Source organism: Dermacentor variabilis, chromosome 1, assembly GCF_050947875.1.
Source record: "Dermacentor variabilis isolate Ectoservices chromosome 1, ASM5094787v1, whole genome shotgun sequence".
NCBI classification, from domain to species: Eukaryota; Metazoa; Arthropoda; class Arachnida; order Ixodida; family Ixodidae; genus Dermacentor; species Dermacentor variabilis.
Window position 1 is genome coordinate 49,728,890 of NC_134568.1, and position 19,024 is coordinate 49,747,913.

General features: G+C 43.1%; 1 protein-coding gene across 1 annotated transcript; it reads left to right on the forward strand.

The window, feature by feature from the left end:
• Positions 1-4,439: 4,439 nt before the first annotated feature.
• Positions 4,440-14,998, forward strand: LOC142577488 (uncharacterized). The gene is made up of 4 exons (XM_075687101.1): positions 4,440-4,936; positions 5,528-5,572; positions 5,634-5,805; positions 9,947-14,998. The coding sequence occupies exons 1-4, from the start codon at positions 4,661-4,663 to the stop codon at positions 11,023-11,025; spliced, it is 1,572 nt and encodes a 523-aa protein (XP_075543216.1). The 5' UTR covers positions 4,440-4,660; the 3' UTR covers positions 11,026-14,998.
• Positions 14,999-19,024: the final 4,026 nt, after the last annotated feature.

Here is a 19,024-nt window from a genome sequence, read left to right on the forward strand (position 1 = left end):
TCCAGGAAAGGGAGGACCCCTCTCTCCCTCTTATTTAAGTGCTTTTAAGCAGCCTTCATAGATGGACAGAACTTCAGCGCAAGTCCTCGCTTAGTGCAATCTACAACTTCTTTGAAATAGACAAGTTTTTTGGCCGTTAAATGCTTATGTTTCTATTTGATATATACACAAGTCATATACAACTATTCTTGCTATTAGTCATATCATAAGAAGCCAACAAACACTGACACCAAGGCCAACATAGGGGAAATTACTTGTGCTTAATAAATGAAATAGAGAAACGATAAATTAATGGAAATGAAATGGATGAATAAACTTGCTGCAGGTGGGGAATGATCCTACAACCTTCGCTAATGTCTGTGAGTGGTGGCACTGGCAAACACTCTCAGGGTTCTACTAGGGAACAAATACCCAAGAAAGTAGATGGGGAAACGGTGCCGCGGTAGCTCAATTGGTAGAGCATCGCACGCCTAATGCGATGTTCGGTGTCATCCGTTGTTGAAACAAGGCTACATTAAAAGAGAGAGAGAGAGAAAAGACAGGTCCACATTCACACACGCAGCCGGCCTCGCTCCTTTCAGTGGCTTGTCTGGCGCAAGCACGCTCATGCATCTAGCCAATTGATCTGGCACATCATGTGTACATCATTGCCTTGTTGTTAGGTTACGCAAGAAAAGTAAGTCGCAGTGTATGTATGTCACTCTATGTCAAGGACTTTTTGTCAGACAGAACTGCCTGCATGAAGTTCCAAGATATTGAATCTCCAACACTGAAATTAGGAAGCAGGGGCACACTGCAGGGCTTGGTTCTCTCCCCGTCCCTCTTCAACGTGGCAATGAGGGGCCTCCCCAAAGCTCTGAGAAGCATAGAGGGGCTAAATTTCATTATGTATGCGGATTACATCACCCTTTGGACCAACCAGGGGAGCAATGCGAGTATCGATGAGTGCCTGCAGGCGACGGCGGACACTGTCTTGGACTATGCTACCAGTAGGGGTCTCTCATGCTCCCCGCAAAAATTGGAATTATTCGTCTACAACCCAAAGTCGCTCCGGTGCAAGCGTAGCTGGGAATTTGACATTAAAGTAGAGGGGAAACCAGTCCCAAAGGTAAACCAAATCAGAATCTTGGGACTTTTCATACAGTAAAACGGATATAATGATGGGGCAATCAAAAATCTAGAGGGATTTGCCACGCAAGCCCTTGGCATATTTAGAAGGGTCGCGCTGAAAGGACGAGGCCTGAAGGAAAGAAGCTTGCTTAAACTAACCCAAGCATACGTAATAAGCCGCGTGTGCTATGCCATGCCTTTCTTAAACATCAGGTCAGAGGAGAGGAGGAAACTCGACTCGCTAATTCGACGGTGCATAAAGAGGGCCTTAGGCTTACCAATTAGCACCTCCAGAGAGAAGCTCCTCTCTATGGGAGTGCACAATACCTAGGAGGAAATAGCGGAGGCTGTCAGAATTTCGCAGCTCGAAAGATTAAGCCGAACGATCATGGGCAGAGCTATCCTCGATATGGTAGGCCTGCAAACAGATAGGGGACTACGAGGCAAGACAAACGTCCCGCTGGGCTGCCAAAAAAATCTAATCATTCCCCCACTCCCTCGTAACATGCATCCCATATTCAACACGAAGAGGAGGGAAAAGAGAGCAGAAGCACTAGTCAAACGCTTTGATTCGATGGACAGCAAGTCTGTTGCATACGTGGACGCGGCAAGTGATAAGTCGGGTGCGGCGATCACCTTGGTGGTCGATGGCTGAGGTAGAGTGTACTAGAATACTCTAGCCGAGGTGCCCCCATATCGGCCGCCACCATTAGAAGCCGCAACTCGGAAACGGCTGATGAAGTTGCGATAGCACTCGCTTGCATGGGAACGGAAGCAAATTTTATAATTAGCGATAGCAAAACGACCATCTGGAATTTTGGAAAGGGTAGGATCTCGCCGGAAGCGGCAAGGGTTCTGGCCAGTAGACGGCTGACCAGAAAAATTAGCCTAATTTGGACCCCCGCACACACGTCCGTTCCTGGCAACGAGGCGCCCCACAAGTTAGCCCGAGCTCTCTACTTCTGGGTGGCTGTGGAACCGCCCGACTGCCGGAACATGGACGAGCATCTGCAAAATTTTACGGAGATTGACGAAAATTATAGGCTACGCAGGAGACTGGTGCCACCACCGGATAAATGTCTAAACAATAGAGACGCAGTCGCATGGCGACGCCTGTAAGCTGGGAACTTCGTAAACCCGGTCTGGGCATACCATGTTATGCATCATAGAGAAAACGATAAGTGCAAACACTGTGGGGTGGGAGGAACCATCGATCACATAATCTGGGAATGTGCTAGCTCCCCAGGGGCTAAAGCAAACATAAATTGTAGAGAGGCCTCGGAAGCCCTGCTGCTGACCGAGGACCCTACTCCACAGCAACACGCCATCCGCCTGGCGGAAGAAGCCGCAAAGAGTCAAGACCTCTTTGCTTGCTTTTAATCGCGGAGGTCCCGGCCCCCGTCCCCAGTGGCGTAGCTAGGTCGTCTGGCACCTGGGGCCCATAGGTACGTCTTCCCCCCCCCCCCCCCCCCCACTGGGTGTAGTCGAGGATATATCAACAATTTCCGGGTGTCTTAATTCAGACGTATATGACCCCCCCCCCCCCCCCCCACTGGCCCTTTGCACCCGGGGCCCACTGCTCCCTGTCCACGGCACCCGGCCCTCCTACGCCACTGCCCGTCCCCAAGGCCTGTGTGCCGGGGACGGGGAGTAGGGGCCTCTTAAGAGGAAGCTTTAGCTCGAGTGCTCCTATCTAAATACATGTAAAAGGAGAATTCGTTTTTCTCGGCAACCACTGCACCAAATTTGACAAGGTTTGTTGCATTTAAAAGAAAAACTTAAAGTCTAGTGACTGTTGGTTTCAAATTTTTCAGTTAGGTCGTCAATTTTTTATTAAAAATTGGCAAAAATAAAAAAATTTCAAAAGACCAAACTATCAAATTTACAACTCTGTAACTCAACAACGAATAAAGGTAATACAATTCTGTGAATTGCATCTAAAGCGGACAAAATTGATATGTTACACATGAATACAAAAAAAAAAAAATAATTAAGCAGAGGCCTTGTACCCAACGTAACAAATTCACGTAAGATGCAAAATGACATGTCGAATTTGTCCGCTTTGAATGATCTCATGGATGCCGTTTACAGAACCGCGATATCTGTTCTTGATGCAAAGCTATGAATTTGTAAACTTCGTGCTTCTATTTTTTTTCAAACGGTCGTATATTTGAATATTTTTAACAAAATTCAGGCCCTAAATCAAAATTATGCTTCCAGCAGTCACTAGAACTTAACTTTCTCTCTCAATTGCAACAAATTTGATTAAAATCTGTCCAGGGGTTAGCTCAGAAAAACGTTTTTGCGTTTTACATATATTTGAATAGGCCGCGTCGGAGTTGGGCCCGAGCGATGCCATGGCGATGCTTCCTGCTAAAGCTTCCTCTTAAGAGGAAGCTTTAGCTCGGGCCCAACTCCGACGCGGCCTATTCAAATACATGCAAAACGCAAAAACGTTTTTATGAGATAACCCCTGGACCTATTTTGATGAAATTTGTCGCATTTGAAAGAGAAAGTTAAATTCTAGTGACTGTTGGAAGCGGAATTTTGATTTAGGGCTTGAATTTTCTTAAAACGATTTTCAAATATTTGACCGTTTGAAAAAAATAGAAGCACGAAGTTTACAAATTCATAGCTCTGCATCAAAAACCGATATCGCGGTTCTGTAAACGGCATTCATTAGATCATTCAAAGCGGACAAATTCAATATGTCATTTTACATGTTACGTAGATTGGTTACGTTGGTTACAACGGTTTTGCAAAAGTTGTATTTCCCTATGATTAAATGTTTTTATGTTCATGTGTAACATATCAATTTTGTCCGCTTTAGATGTACTATTAGATGCAATTCACAGAATTGTATTATCGTTTTTAGTAGTTAAGTTACATAGTTGTAAACTTGATAGTTTCGTTTTTTGAAAATTTTTGATTTTTGCCAATTTTTAATAAAAATGGACAATCTAACTCAAAAATTCGAAACCAACAGTCACTAGATTTTAAGTTTGTCTGTTAAATGTAACAAACCTCGTCATATTTGGTGCAGTGGTTGCCGAGAAAAACGAATTGTCCTTTACATGTATTTAGATAGGAGCACTCGAGCTAAAGCTTCCTCTTAATCCGGCAGTACAATAAAGTTGCTATCATCATCATTATCATCATCATCATTGCAATGTATAAGTTCATTTATACGCAAACTTTCTTAATTTTAGTGAGAAAAAAATTTTATTTGTTAACTTCATTTCACATTATTTTTTTTCGATGCTTGCGCCAGTTAACGAATGGCATTGATACTAACGTGACGTATTTCCTGTTTTCACTTAGTGGCGGCTCTTGAATTTTTCTTCTGTATCTGCATCTAGTCATTTATCTAGTACACTCACGGTACACTCAAGTTCAGACGTCGTGCAGTCGCTGTCGCGCGCGCAGAGAATGGACCGATTACATTTTTCGCCGTGTTGTAGCGCGCTGTCATGCTTTTTCATCTGCTTGGGTCTACCTTAGTGTTCATGTGGCACTGACTTGTAATACCGTCAGTCTAGTGCCCGTAAATATGTCGCAACAACCGCCATGCTCTGTTGTCGGTTGCAAGCCCAGTGATCGGCCAGGGCGCATTCGGCATAGGCTGCCTTGTGATGAAGCGCTGCGCCTTGCCTGGCTGCAATGCATTGGACTTCCGCCGACGAAGAAATTTGCGCTCGTTTGTGGTCGGCACTTCGCGCCGGAGGATTACACCCTCGACCCGCGGATGCAACAGGAAATGGGCTTTGCGTTTAGACCGGCGCTGCGCCCGGGCACGATACCAACGCTCTTCGTTCCGAACAGGGTGGTAAGTGACGCATTTTCGTGCTCAATCTGCGATCAATGCCGGCTTTATTAGCGAATGTGTTAACCGAGTACCATTTACTGTTGCATATCGGTTGGCTCGTGCGCGCAGTGTGCTTTTTAATTTCTTGTTTAAATCGGGCAACAGTAAAGATATGCGGATTCAAACAAAACGAAACTGCTGCCGTCCACCGTACTTCAAGTACCACTTACGCCCTTTGTATTAGTAAATGAGCTAACCGAGTAATTTTTTGCTACTGCGCTATCGACAGTGTTGTGCGCATATTTTTTTATTTATTAAATCGCGTAGCAGGAAATATGTGTTGAGTTAAAAGGAAACTACCGCTGTACACTGCTCTAAAGTACCGTCATTTCATGGCCGCAAACAATGCAAGCTAACAAAGGCGTATTCATGCGCCCAAAATACTGATTAGCGAAGTAATAATGTCTTTTTCTGTGAGGCATATGTGCAATAACAAAGATTTAAAAAAGAACTTCTACCTCAGTACATTGACCAGGAACTGCAGCAATGTCTGCAGTACAGTAATGAGTGGACGTGCAGCGCACTTCATGCACCATTATTCTTCACTTCCAGCCTTTGCCTGCGCCATGCAGTAGTCGGCCTGAAGCATCACAAACAGTAAGTGTCACGACATATCTAAATGCAGTGACTGATTTTAGTGGTATTGACACCTTTGTAGGGTAAGACGTGCAGATGCAGCCGAGCCCCACTGCTTTGCACAGCCAGCTCGCAGACGACACAGGATCTGTGCAGCCTTCCTGCGACATCCGAGGCTCACACACAAACCCTTAGAATCCTGCGCACAGCTGGTACCCAGACACCGCGGCAGCCGAGTTCTGGAAGAAATGCTGGTGAGCATGGGCTGTCACACTGCTGCAATAGGTGGACTTTCGTGTTGAAATAAATACTACCTGTACAAAAGCCTTGATAACACACATGTATAGAAAAAATTCCAGTAGAAGTGACGTTGGGTTAATTATCTTTGTACAAAAGAACAGACTCGTGAACTAGTTAGTACTGCACCGTTTACTTGAGGCAAGAGAGCACGTGGGACAACAGAAAAGAGTGCTGCGTCTTCGTTCCCTTCTGTTGTCCGATGTGCTCCCTTGTGCTTTACCTCAAGTTATCTTCGTAATCGTCCCATCTGCACCTCGTATTGATCATCTTTATAAAGTGCTTGTTCCTCGTTGTCACACTAACCAACACTTTCATTCTTTCATCTCTCAAACTTGTAATGATTGGAACCACTTGCCCACCTCCATTGTATCTATTACGGACCCCAGCTATATTAAAAATGCGCTTGAATATGTTACCTAATATTTGCTTTGTGTTTTTTATTTCCTATTTATTGTTCCCACTCCCTTCTGTAACGCCCTATGGGCGTTACAGAATTATTTTGAATACCTGAAGGTATTCAAATAAATAAAATGTTTTGTACTAATGCACACATACACATATATACGCGTATTGCATATTTACATATGTGCATGTTTATTGTTTTTCAATATAGTTGTTGTTGCCTCAAAACATGACTGATGCATGCAGTATATTATTATTTATTTTTATTTTATTTATTATACTTCAAAGGTCCCTAAATGGGATATTACATGAGGGGTGGGCACATATTCAAGAAACGGCGTGTCAGATTAGGTGTTGTGACTTGAAAGATGGTCTTCGATGGCTATGCTTTCTTCTTCACTTGGATTTTCTTCAGAGTATCCAGCCCTGGTGATATTGCATGCAGATCCAATGCACATGTTATAATCAATTTCAAGCAAAGTTTTGTTTATTGGTGATGCCTATTTGATGCTATACAAAGATAGCTTGATTTGGTTTGGTTTGACGAGTTTGATGTAGTAGGGTGTGTTCAGATAAGAACAGGCTGAGTGGTCCCGACTATGTTTAGCTTTCAGCGAAATTTTTATATGAGGTGGGAAAATGTCTCTATCAACCAGCTGCATTCCTAATGACTGGTATGTAACTAAAATAATCCCGATTTTCAAATCAGGTGATTATGCTTCTCCACTTTATCATCGTCCATCTCTTTAAGCAGCACTATATGTAAATTACTCGAGTACATCATACACGCTCAAGTCATCAACTACCTTGAAGACCATAACATTATTTTCAAGCATCAGCACGGTTTTCGCAAGGGCTACTCATGCGACACCAGGCTTGCCGAATGTATTAATGACATACATGCACTGATGGACATTGGGTTTCAAGTTGATGTAATGTTTTTAGATTTTTCTGAGGCATTTTATCACATTCCGCACCATAAGTTATTGCTTAAAGTTCCACAACTTAACATTCGCTCTAATATAATTGCATGCATCACCGATTTTCTCTCATATAGGGTAAAGTTTACACCAGTTAACAATTCTAACTCATGTTATGTTGATATTATGTATGGAGTTCCACAAGGCAGCATACTTGGACCTATACTTTTTCTAATTTATATCAATGATTTACCCAGTTACATGACGACCAAAATCAGACTATGTTGAGATGATTGTGTACTTTATGAATGTCTAACGTGCAACAGTGATAGCAAATTGCTACAAACTGACCTAGAAGCGATAAGTGTATGGTGTTCAAATTGGTTAATGCCATTAAATATTTCCAAAACTAAACTCATGTCTTTCACCAATAGGCCACGAATTCCAACTACTTACTCCCTTGATAACCTCATTGTTGAACTTGCCACAACTTAAATAATCATGTTAATCTTACCCTTGCCTCTGCTAACTGCACTCTTAGACTTCTTAAACATAATTTAAGAGATGCCCCAATGTATATTAAGAAACTAGCGGACACCACATTAATCCGTCCCAAACTAGAATACATGTCTGCCACTTGGGATCCCCAAACAAGCTTATATCATCGGTAACATCGAAGCCTTCCTAAACCATGCTGCGCAATTTTTTTTTTTTTTTTTTCAGATTATTCACGATACACCAGCATCAGTTCGTTAAAGAATAAAGCGGTTTGACAATTTTGTTTTACAGAACTTAGCATGGATTTCTTTTAAAAAATTCCTGTTTCTCCAAAGGTAACACAGTGTATCCCACCAAAATTTTTTTTATAAAGCTACACCATAGTACTATTGGCCCACAGGAAGGTAAATATATGTCACCCATGCTATGTTTTTGAAAAATTGACAAACTTTGGTTTTTGAGCAGCTGCCTCTGACTGACACCGAAATCTGGGGGCTTTCGGGCCATTTCACTCAAGGCGATGAAGCTGAGGAATATTTGACAAATCTTCAAAAGGTTTCTCACAAGCTCAAAAAAAAAAGAGCATGCAACAATGCCACATATTCATTTTGTAATAAAACCCCTAAAATGCCAAAATTTTATGGACATTTTAAAGTAATCATCATGGATATTTATGAAAATTTTATAGAATAACCACCCAGGTCTGGTAAGTATAGTACTACAAAAATATGTTGCATTATTTTATTTTAAGTGAGCAAATTGAGCCTATTTTAAGCCATGGTGTTTGTGGTCATCCCAACAATGTGTCTTGGTCTAACAATAAAAATCACACTAATTGAATTCTCAACTCATTCTTTTTGTTGTAAAGAGTGGCTCATTTTGTCTTTATTGCCTCTTTTTAGCCATGAAATGAGTTGAGCTGGAGTTTTCAGAGCTCTGCATCCGTATTCCTACTACTGTATGTTGAGGTAGAAAGCATGTGAGAGCGCATAAGAGTTTTTAAGACTGGTCGGGGTAACCTATTTCTGTCATTGATCGCTAATTGCATCTGCTATCTGAAATACTGTAGTAGGAATATGGATGCAGGAGCCCTGAAACCTCCAGCTCAACTCGTTTCATGGCTAAAAAGATGCAAAAAAGAAAATCTGCGTTGCTCTTCTTTACTACAACAAAAAGAATGAGTTCAGAATTCAGTGAGTGCAATTTTTATTTTAGAACGAGACACATTGTTGGGATGTCCATACATGGGTCTTAAGATAGGCTCAATTTTCTCATTTAAAACAAAATAATGCAACATGTTTTTGCAGTACTACATTTACCAGTCCTGGTTGGTTATTCTATAAAATTTTCATAGAAATCAGCGAAGATTATTTTAAAATGGCCATAAAATGTTCTAATTTTGGCATTTTCTGGCTTTTATTGTGAAATACGTGGTGTTGCATTTTTTTTTAGTTTGCAAGAAACCTTTTGAAGATTTGTCCAAAATATTTTTCAGTTTATCGCCTTAACTAAAATAGCCCAAAAACCCCTGGTTTTTGAGTTAGTCGGATGCAGCTGCTCTAATACCAAAGTTTGTAAATTTTCCAAGAACATACTGTGGGTGACACAAATTTAACTTCTTGTGGGCCAATAGTACTGGTGACATAGATTTACCAAAAACATTTTGGCAGGGTACAATGTGTTAATTTTAGTGGTAGGCCTTCGAATTTGTAAAATGTGCAAGTCGTTAAAACGCTCTTTTCTACCTTTAGCAAAATAAGAGTATTTTAAAAGAAATCCATGCCAAGTGTCGCAAAATGAAGGTTGATTCCTTTCTACAGAGACATTTTACTGCCTCATCAAAATTTTGCTGAAAATTAATAGTCGGGATCCCTCCAGTCTGTCCTTATCTGGACACACTCAGTAATCATAGTGGGACATGCCTACTCTAGAAGATTGACCAATAATGGGCACACACCTGCTGGCTCATGCCGAGTGGCTAAATTAAAGAAAATAAATGAAATTAAAAAATGCTCTAAATATATTTCACCATTCCATTAACAGATTCATGTGCTTTAGAGATACCTCTGAAACGACATACGTGCAGATTGTATCATCCAAGTCATTTTCTTGTTGCTCAGAACACAGGTGGGCATACTTGGTCAGCATACAAGGGTTGTACATCAGCCATTTTGCTGGTACTTTCATGCATGTTTTCATGTAAATTCAACATCATGTATACAATGTGACGATCATTAATGTGTAACTGCTGACATCTCTGCGTGTTACACATCAGGGACGTCCACCTCTCATGCCATGGCGCCTACAGTGTCGTGGACTCCCTCAAAGGCCCAAGTCTTCAATGTTGTTGTCCCTGCGGGGAATGGTCCCGAGACAGTCGTCGATGCGACAGCCTCAATAGTTGGCCTCTCTGAGGTCTACTGCGTCCAGCACATGGGAGGCCTCAACTTCCAAGTTACTGTCAAGAGCATGGCTTCCATGACTCTAATTGTCAATGCTGGCTGCCTTGTCATCGGTGGCGAGCGTTGTCTTGTTGTTCCTGTCGGCCTGCAGGTCACCAATGTAGCCTGCCTCTTCTTGCCATCCTTCGTTCCGAACGAAGTTCTCATCCAGGCACTCTCACCATACGGCAAGGTGCTGTCTGTCAATGCTGGTCTTATGAGCGGACGACATGGCGTGCTCACAGGTACGCGCTTCGTTCGGATGGAGATGTGCACCACAAACCCTGTCCCTAATTATCTGCGAGTCTCTGGTCATCGAGTGAAGTTTGACTACCACGGTTTACGAAGTGTGTGTCATCAGTGCAGCTCGAGTGACCATTGCCATGCACAGTGCACCGCACCATTCTGTGGCCATCGTGGAATCGACGGCCATGAAAGCAAAGGATGTGACTGTCCATGTCAGCGTTGCGGGGATGGTCATCCTACGGTCATGTGCCCTGAACTGCGCTCAGACTTAGACGCTGCTGCTGGAGCTTTAAACACTACGAAAACACCTGACCCTATGACTTCTATGCTGGGTACATCAACAAAACCTGCTGTGGCTTCAGCCTCCACAATTGTGTCGCTTCCAACGCAGTCTCCAAAAGCTTCTGTGAAAGCTGTTGCACCGTTGCATCTAAATGAGCCCCTGGCTACTGAAGTTGTTGGCGGCAAGAACATCGATCCTGCAGCCCAACCGCTACCGACGTCATCAAAAAACAGCGTTAGACTCTCACCAAGCCTGGATGGATTGGACGTAAAAGTTGTGGTCCCACGAGAAGTAAAGCGTGCCCACATATCGGACTCTGGTTCGGATGACGCCCCAGCTCGCCGCACCAAGTTACAGCGACCGAAGAAACCTCGGCCTTCTTAGGGAGTGTCGAAGCGTGTCTTGTGATGTGTGGTGCATGCCCCCTGGAGTTGTTCCCAGGGTGCCGACTTGAACAAAACGACCAGGTCAGTTTGTTGAGACTTTCATAACTTAATGTGGCTGACGCCCTGAATACTTAATTAAATTCACAGGGGTGCCGAAGTCCTATAAACCAAGTCAAAGATATCTATTTGGCCCTTGCTAAAAATTGCGACATTCTCTGTTTGCAAGAAACACAGTTTTTCACCATTGGACATGTTCTTGCTTTCAAACGCATACCAACCTATATTGTTTTTTTTTTTCTCTTTCGCGACATCATTCTCTAGTGAGGTCGGCAGCATTATTTTCCAAGGAGCTCACTGTTAGGTCATGTTTTTTTTTATGATGGGACAAGGCAAATATTGAGATTTGACTGTGCACTATCTTCATTTAAGTTACATATTTTGTGCATCTACGGACCAGCGCAAACCACTGCCTAATGATTTTTTTCATGACCTGGATGTGTATTTCCTAGACTGTTGTCACATGGAGCTGATGTGCAAGGCCCAGGCTGCGGTCGATCTGGCTGGAACGCATGGGCGTTGTGTCATCTAATCCAGCACTTTTTGTTGCTGGATACTTACGGACTCATACACGAATCTTGGTTTATCTGGACGCGGCGCGACGCTTAGCAGGTTATATCACGCCTGTGTGCCAAGCACTTTAGCTCTGTATGTCTCACAATCTGATGTGATAACTTTACCTTTACCTTCATCTGCTGTTTATATCTCCGATCAAAGACCAGTTTTGCTTGAAGTTTGCCTCTCCTTTCTCATCAGTAAAACCTTGGCACCTCGACATCTGCATTCTACATGACACGCGCTTGCTCTCTAGTTTGTCAAAAGCCGTGACCTGGCCTAAAGTCATTGGACGTGCTCAAAGTGCAGTGGCGCTTACATCGTTCAGTTGAAGGATGTACCCTTGGACAACTGTTAGAAGAACTAGCGGATACTACCAACAAATGTTCGTATTGCCCTTTGGGCCAATCGACTCACTCTGCTGATGCAGGCCTGGAAGCCTGAACTACATGTTTCCAATGCCTCATCGCAACATAGTCTTCGTCAGCTGCTACTTGGTGACGCAGACATAACCTGTGTGTGCATGCAACCTGAAGTTATGTGCTTCGCAAGAAAGGCACTTTTTAGACAGCCGAAGCCATTGGGTTCTGTGGTTACAAGAGCACTTCTTGTATGCCTCCCGCGCTTAATTCTTCACTCTGTAATGCGTTTTGAAACGGCACCTACGGCTATGCAAATAGATCATGGTGCTCTAGGATCTAATACAATGCTTAGTGGGCTGCGTCAGGTTCCACCTAAGGCAACCCACCTGTGCTACTCCAGGTTCCACCAAAGGTTTCACAAAGATGGCTGATTGTCTTTGTGCACGGCTGTCAGCTGATGAGGTGAAGGAGTATTATCTTCTATGAAGCGTGGCTCAGCCCCAGGGCCAGACAGGTTGCCCGTTGAGCTTATTTAACCTTCTGGGAAAATATTGGTGCCACTTTCATGTCTGTTATTTGCCACTGCTTTGAGAACTTTGAATTCCCAGTTATTGCGACATTTGCATTGTGCTGATACGCAGTCATGATCCATCATCAGTTCGTCCAGAGGATTGAAGGTCAGTCATGGTTCTCAATGTTGACTGCAAAACCTTTGCAGCTGTGTCACTCGACGCTTGGGAAGCCGGATGCCTTTCTTAATAGGACACCATCAGGCATGCTCAGTCCCTGGCAGAGATATACATAGTCTCTCGTTTGTTAAGTGGGACATGATGTACACCCTGACCATATCAGCACGGGATCTCTTGGTTTCACTAGATCAAGAAAAGGCATTCGATGGCTTTGAACATAGCTACATACTATAGTGACATTGTTTAGTTTTTCGTCAAATTTTGTTGAACTTATTAGGAATGCCTATTCAAATATCTGAAGTACATTGTTTCTTGATGGAGGTGAAAGTGCACCATTTCCCATTATTCGTGGTGTTCATCAAGGGTGCCCTTTATTCCCAGTACTCTATGTGCTCAGCCTTAAGCCATTTCTGTACTCATTACTGAGAGACCCTTGTGTGTGTAGCCTCCCACTGCCTTGTAGTGGTGTGAAGGTGACGGCCTTTGCCAATGACATCACATTGTATCCCTTGAACGAAGGCACCTTAACCCGTAGCCTTTGAATTTTCACTTAGTACGGAAATATTTCAGGTGCGATGCTAAATTTTTCAAAATGTCAGTTGGTTTCCTACAGACATGCCCCCAAGTCCCTTTTTCCACCTTCAAAAGAGTGATTCTATTCGCATTTAGGCCTTGATTACACCTATGATGGCATATCAGACTCTGTGTGGCTTTCAATTCATGAAGATGCAGTACAAAATATTCAGGAGGCTCAGGGGTACGATTTACACCTATTAAAAAGAAAGTACTTAGCACAGTCTATTTTGCGGCCATGTGTGGCATGTTTGTCACATTGTACAACCACCCTTACGTGTTAGTACATCATTACAGGCCCTTCTTCTGGTCGGGCAGTACAGAACTGGTCTGTCAGCGGCACTTGGGCAGCCACATTCTGACAGTGGGTTCGCGTTTCCATCTGTGTCTGTTTGCTGCCGGCTTCTTGCTCTGTGATTTCTGCTCTGGCTGTTACTCGGTGATCAGTGTCCTGCACGTGAACTAGCCGGCTATTTTCTTTGCACGAAGATTTGTTACCTGTTCCTGGGCGTACGCTTAAATTGCAGGTCGCAAGTATTAAACGTACCTTCATTTTACTTTATGGCCAGGTCATTTTATCGCCATGTACCACAAGTATGTCCTGATGTAGCCATCCTCGAAAACTGAGTTGTGAATAGAATGTCAGCTTTAGTGCTTCCTCTGGTTAGCGCAGTGCGCCGCGCACATTCCACTAATGTGTTGTGGGGTGCAATAATGACATCCTTTCTGCCTGGCCATCTGTGTAACTACATGTGGCTTCTAGGGTGGCAAGTGCTCCCAGCGCGTGACAGACTAGAGCAGTGGGGCATGGGCCCATCTTCGCTGTGTCCCAATTGCCCCCTTTCATGAATTCTATAAGCATGTGCTGCAGCAATGCGTCATTGCTAGGATATTTTGGAGGGCCGGGCATGCTGGTTTCCTGGCCTTGGAGTTAACTGTTTTATCAAATCTGGTTGTTGCTCATGTGGCCACCTTGCACGGCTTTTAATTGCAATGGGACCTCTTGTGCGTGACGTAACCGGTGCAAGGCAGTTGCCATGTGGGATTGCTGCCACCCTCTGTTTCCACTTCTAGGGAGGCTCCGCTCTGACCTACTGTCGTTCCTGTCAGAGGAGCTGTTCTTCCTTGGTGAAGGGGAGTTCCTTCGACAGTAGTCACGCTGTTTCCTGTTGGTGGCTGATGGACGCACATGGCTTAATTTTCGACCAGCCTTGTTCTTGTAGCCAGGCTATCGAATGTATTGATTGAATGTACATATGTGGGTGCTCGTGATTTCTGTGCGTGTGTACTCTCGTATGCTTGAAAATTTTTGTACATGCACATCTCATAGCATCACTACATATTTATATAAAGTGCCCCTGTCACATCACCATTGTACATAACCATTGTGTGCATTGTACATATTCAACATTTTATATAACGTGACTGTTGGTTTATGTGTAACTATGCATTTCTTTGGGTCTATGTGGTTATATGTTAGTGAGGCCATGTGGACTCTGACATTTATTTAGGACTCTGTATATGTTATCATCCAGTGGAATTGTGACGTCATTGCGACTCAAAATGTTCATATCGTCTTTTGTCGAAATCAATTTTTTCTAAACAAATTTCTCTGAAAACATATGCCATGTATATAGTGCTCATTTTGTAAATGATCTCACCTTGCTCGTATCATGCCGTCACCGTGACTAGCAATGTTAGTGACGTCTTGTTCAAATAAACTTTTTCTCTGGTATGGAAGAATGCAGGGAAGGAATTTTGCTTGCAGAGGCTAGACGGGGCAAGTGGCGAGGTTGTCTATGTTGGCAGTTAAGCTTGCCTCCTGAAACCATGGGTTTGCGACGCTCCAAATATTCTGCTAATAATGAGCCAATATGAAAAATTCTTGCAGTAGAACACACCCTAGATGGAATGAACAACTTCAGCATATAGCCAAAATTTGCTATGTGGCCTGGTGAGCGGCCCTTAAAATATTGGCTATTTGCGTGAAAGGCGAGCTGACTGTGATAGCAACTCCTCAGACAGTGTTCTAACAATACGCAGGTCTGAGCAATGCGGACGTGATATATGCATCTGCCAAAATTTCTGGCACCCATGAAACCTCTAACATGGCCTGTAATGGTATTGCACAGGCACCACTATGCTGCTTGTAAAGAGCCGCTCCAGCAAAATTGCATCTTTTTCAGGTTGGAGCACCCATTTAAGAAAAATTTTTTTTTACACATTTATTGTTTCGTAGTCTCGGAAGACAATAAAAAGGCCATGCGCCTCCATGGAGTGCACTATAGCAATGAATTCACAAAATACTGAGGAATAGTCTAGTCAAGAACGTTAGACCTAGTTTGATCAAGAGATGGTGGTTGAATAGTATAGCATTCATATACGGCATGTATAAACATATAGCATACATGTACTTAAATATATGCCAAGCCGCACGGCAACGACGAAAATTCTCCTGGAATGTCCATCGATGTAGCAGTGAAATTGCTTTCGCATTAAGGAGTGTTCACATTCCAAAACATGTGCCCTTAATAATTTGTCGAGCGGTTACTTGCACACATGAACTATTGCGTTTTGCAAAGCAACAGCAAATGTTTTGGGACGGCTGAGCAGTGCACGTGAAAAGTGACGAATGTGCTTTAGTGTACGTCACCTTAGTACAAACGTGTAATAAGGCAAAGCATATTGGCCGAACAAAGGCAAACCTAAAGCGTAAGGTTCCTGCCAGCCGCGGTTGTCAATACATCACCTGCTTCAGTGTGGACAAGAGCCTTCGCATCGTTGTTGATCCTGCTTCTTGAGCAATGACATTTGAAACCGTTATGTGTTTCACCCATTCGAAAAGCAGCACTTTCTCTTCGTCGGCAGGATCAGGTAATGCGTGTTAGTTTGAAAGGTAGTTTGTTTTTGCAAAGAGCATACCTTGTAATGGGCAGTATCCTCCAATTCTAAAGCACCTTCACATAATGGTATAATAGTAGTTTCCTTACAATGTGTGGATAGCCACCAAATCGTTCTAGCTTTACTAAGTTCTCCTTTTGGCTCACGAATCCTCCAAAGCCTGATATGCCTTCCATGGCGGAAGAACACTTGCGCACGACACTGGCCTGTGCACAAGTTCAACATAGTCTTGCTAACGTGCAGAGCAACAGCCGCAGTGTGTTAACACTTCGCCGCAACATTGTTGTGGCAGTCGTTTGAATTCTCGGATTGCTAACCTGAAATCAAGAACCCCATGTGCATGCTGCTGCAGGTAAGTTGTACAATAAATTTTGCTTTGTTGCTACATTGATTATAGTTTGCGGAACACATATCCCAGTGATCTTGAAAGCACCTGCAACGGCTGCTACCACCACCACCTCAATTTTGTAGACGTGGCTTGCTCTAAACATGAGCTTTACCTTGACGTTAGCAACGCGAAAGAATGTGTCCAAGTCTCATAGTTCGAGAAATCGTCACTATGATCACGGGAATGCACTTTGTTGCCATAATGAGCACCGTGCCAAACTCGCGTGGCGATTTGCAACTTGATGGAATCGCCCGCTCCTTCCCTTAACTATTGCCTCCGAGATCGCGCACTGCTCGATCTCGGAGGCAATGATCATGTGATGGCGTCGTGGCGTTTTCTACAGTGTACTGTAGCTTTCTGATAGCCGACGGTAGCGCCGCCTGGCAATGCACAGTGTGTCTGTCTTATGCAAATAAGTAAAATTCTTTGGAGCATGTTTGCTTATCAATTAGTAGAACGAAGCCAGTCTGTCAACCCGTTAGCGTCCATGTATACTATCAAGAATAAAACATGCACGTTAACTGCGGTGATGCAAGGTATTTGAATACTATGAGAAATATTTGCATTTACGAAAAAATTGAATAGGGTAATGTATTCAATGCATTACTTGAAACTTTTATTTGCACACCCATACTAGAGAGTAATGTTCCAGTATGCCAAATGAAATGTGAGGAACCTTGCCCAGTATAAGCACTCCACCCTTTTCCTCGATCCCTTATCCGCCATTCAGTAACAGTCAATTCCGGTGAGCTGGTGACAACGAACACTAAGTGCCGCTTGGACAGCCAATGGAGCATCAAAAGGAACTGCATTCGAGTAGGATTATTGCATATATTACCCTAGCCAATTTTTTTTTGCTTTTGTAGATGTGTTTATAGAATTGAATGCGTTACGATATTCTTGTCTTCGATCTCCTAGAATTGGTGCCTCTACTAGAGTACTTCAGCCATAGTTTCATACAGTAATTATTGTAGGAAACTATGAGTTTAGCATAGCATTGCCATTCTACCATTACCGATGCCACCAATTGCGCATGTACTGGTTTACCACGTGTGTGCGTGCGTGTGCATACGTGCATCCAAGTTTATGCGTACGTGTGTCAAACCACACACTGGCTACGTGCGATCACCAGAGTTTAAAGTAACGACTGCTCCTGCTCTGAAGGACTTGCAAGCCTTCGATGGTTAACTAGATTAGACATGACACACTTCGGGTAAGCATCCAAGTTCAGGCGAAGAAAAAAAGAATAGTTGCATCATCTATAGCGTGCTTGTGTTCCTCGAGACAAATACTGGAAGCTTTTGGGCATTGATTTCTCTACTTTAAAGGAGTACTGGCAGAAGATTTTTGCTTTGTTTTCATTAATTTATTGGATTGCCATTGACAGTAATTGCGCTATCAAAGCATACGGAGAACAGTGTGACGTTATAGTTCTGTGTGTTATCTATATGTCTTGTTATGCCACAGGTACTCAAGTGATGCCCGACGCATGCGTGACGTACACGCATATGTATGTACGGGGTGGTCATTTCTAAGTTTTACGGAATTTTAAGAACCACCTATAGCAGGTAGCATAATTATTGTCCTTGAGGTGGATTACTTGAAGAGACTGACATTATTTATGTGAGAAATCGAAGCACATATTCAACTAATTAACAAAAATGCATTACTTAATTTTGAATTACTTTACAGCATATATTGCAATTTCGAATTGTAGCTGGGGAGCTTGTAAGACGTATGTATCCACTTGAAATTGATTTCCAGGATAAGACCAGTTTTGAGGTATTTCCTTAAGTGTGGGACTAAATACATGGGCGTTCCAGTTTTCTGCTTCAATGCAGTAAAGAGTTTTGTTAAGCGTGAGTTGAACAACAGCACATTTTTACGGCGAGGTTTCCCTGGTGACTATGATCTTTGTGCTCAGCTTGCAATGAACGACAATCTTATGGGCATCATTAAGGAGTGTGCAATAGAAGTCGGTGGTAACTCCGTTAGACAGGATACCAGTAAGCTATCGCAGGAGACGAAAGATCTGATCAAGAAATGCCAATGTATGAAAGCCTCTAACCCTACAGCTAAAATAGAACTGGCAGAACTTTCTAAGTTAGTCAACAAGCGTAAGACAGCTGACATAAGGAACTATAATACGAATAGAATTGAACATGCTCTCAGGAACGGAGGAAGCCTAAAAGCAGTGAAGAAACTAGGAATAGGCAAGAATCAGATGTATGCATTCAGAGAAAAAGCCGGCAATATTGTTACTAATATGGATGAGATAGTTCAAGTGGCTGAAGAGTTCTATAGAGATTTATGCAGTACCAGTCGCACCTATGACGATAATGTGAGAGAGAATAGTCTAGAGGAATTTGAAATCCCACAAGTAATGCTGGAAGAAGTAAAGAATGCCTTGGGAGCTATGCAATGGGGGAAGACAGCTGGGGAGGATCAGGTAACAGCAGATTTGTTGAAAGA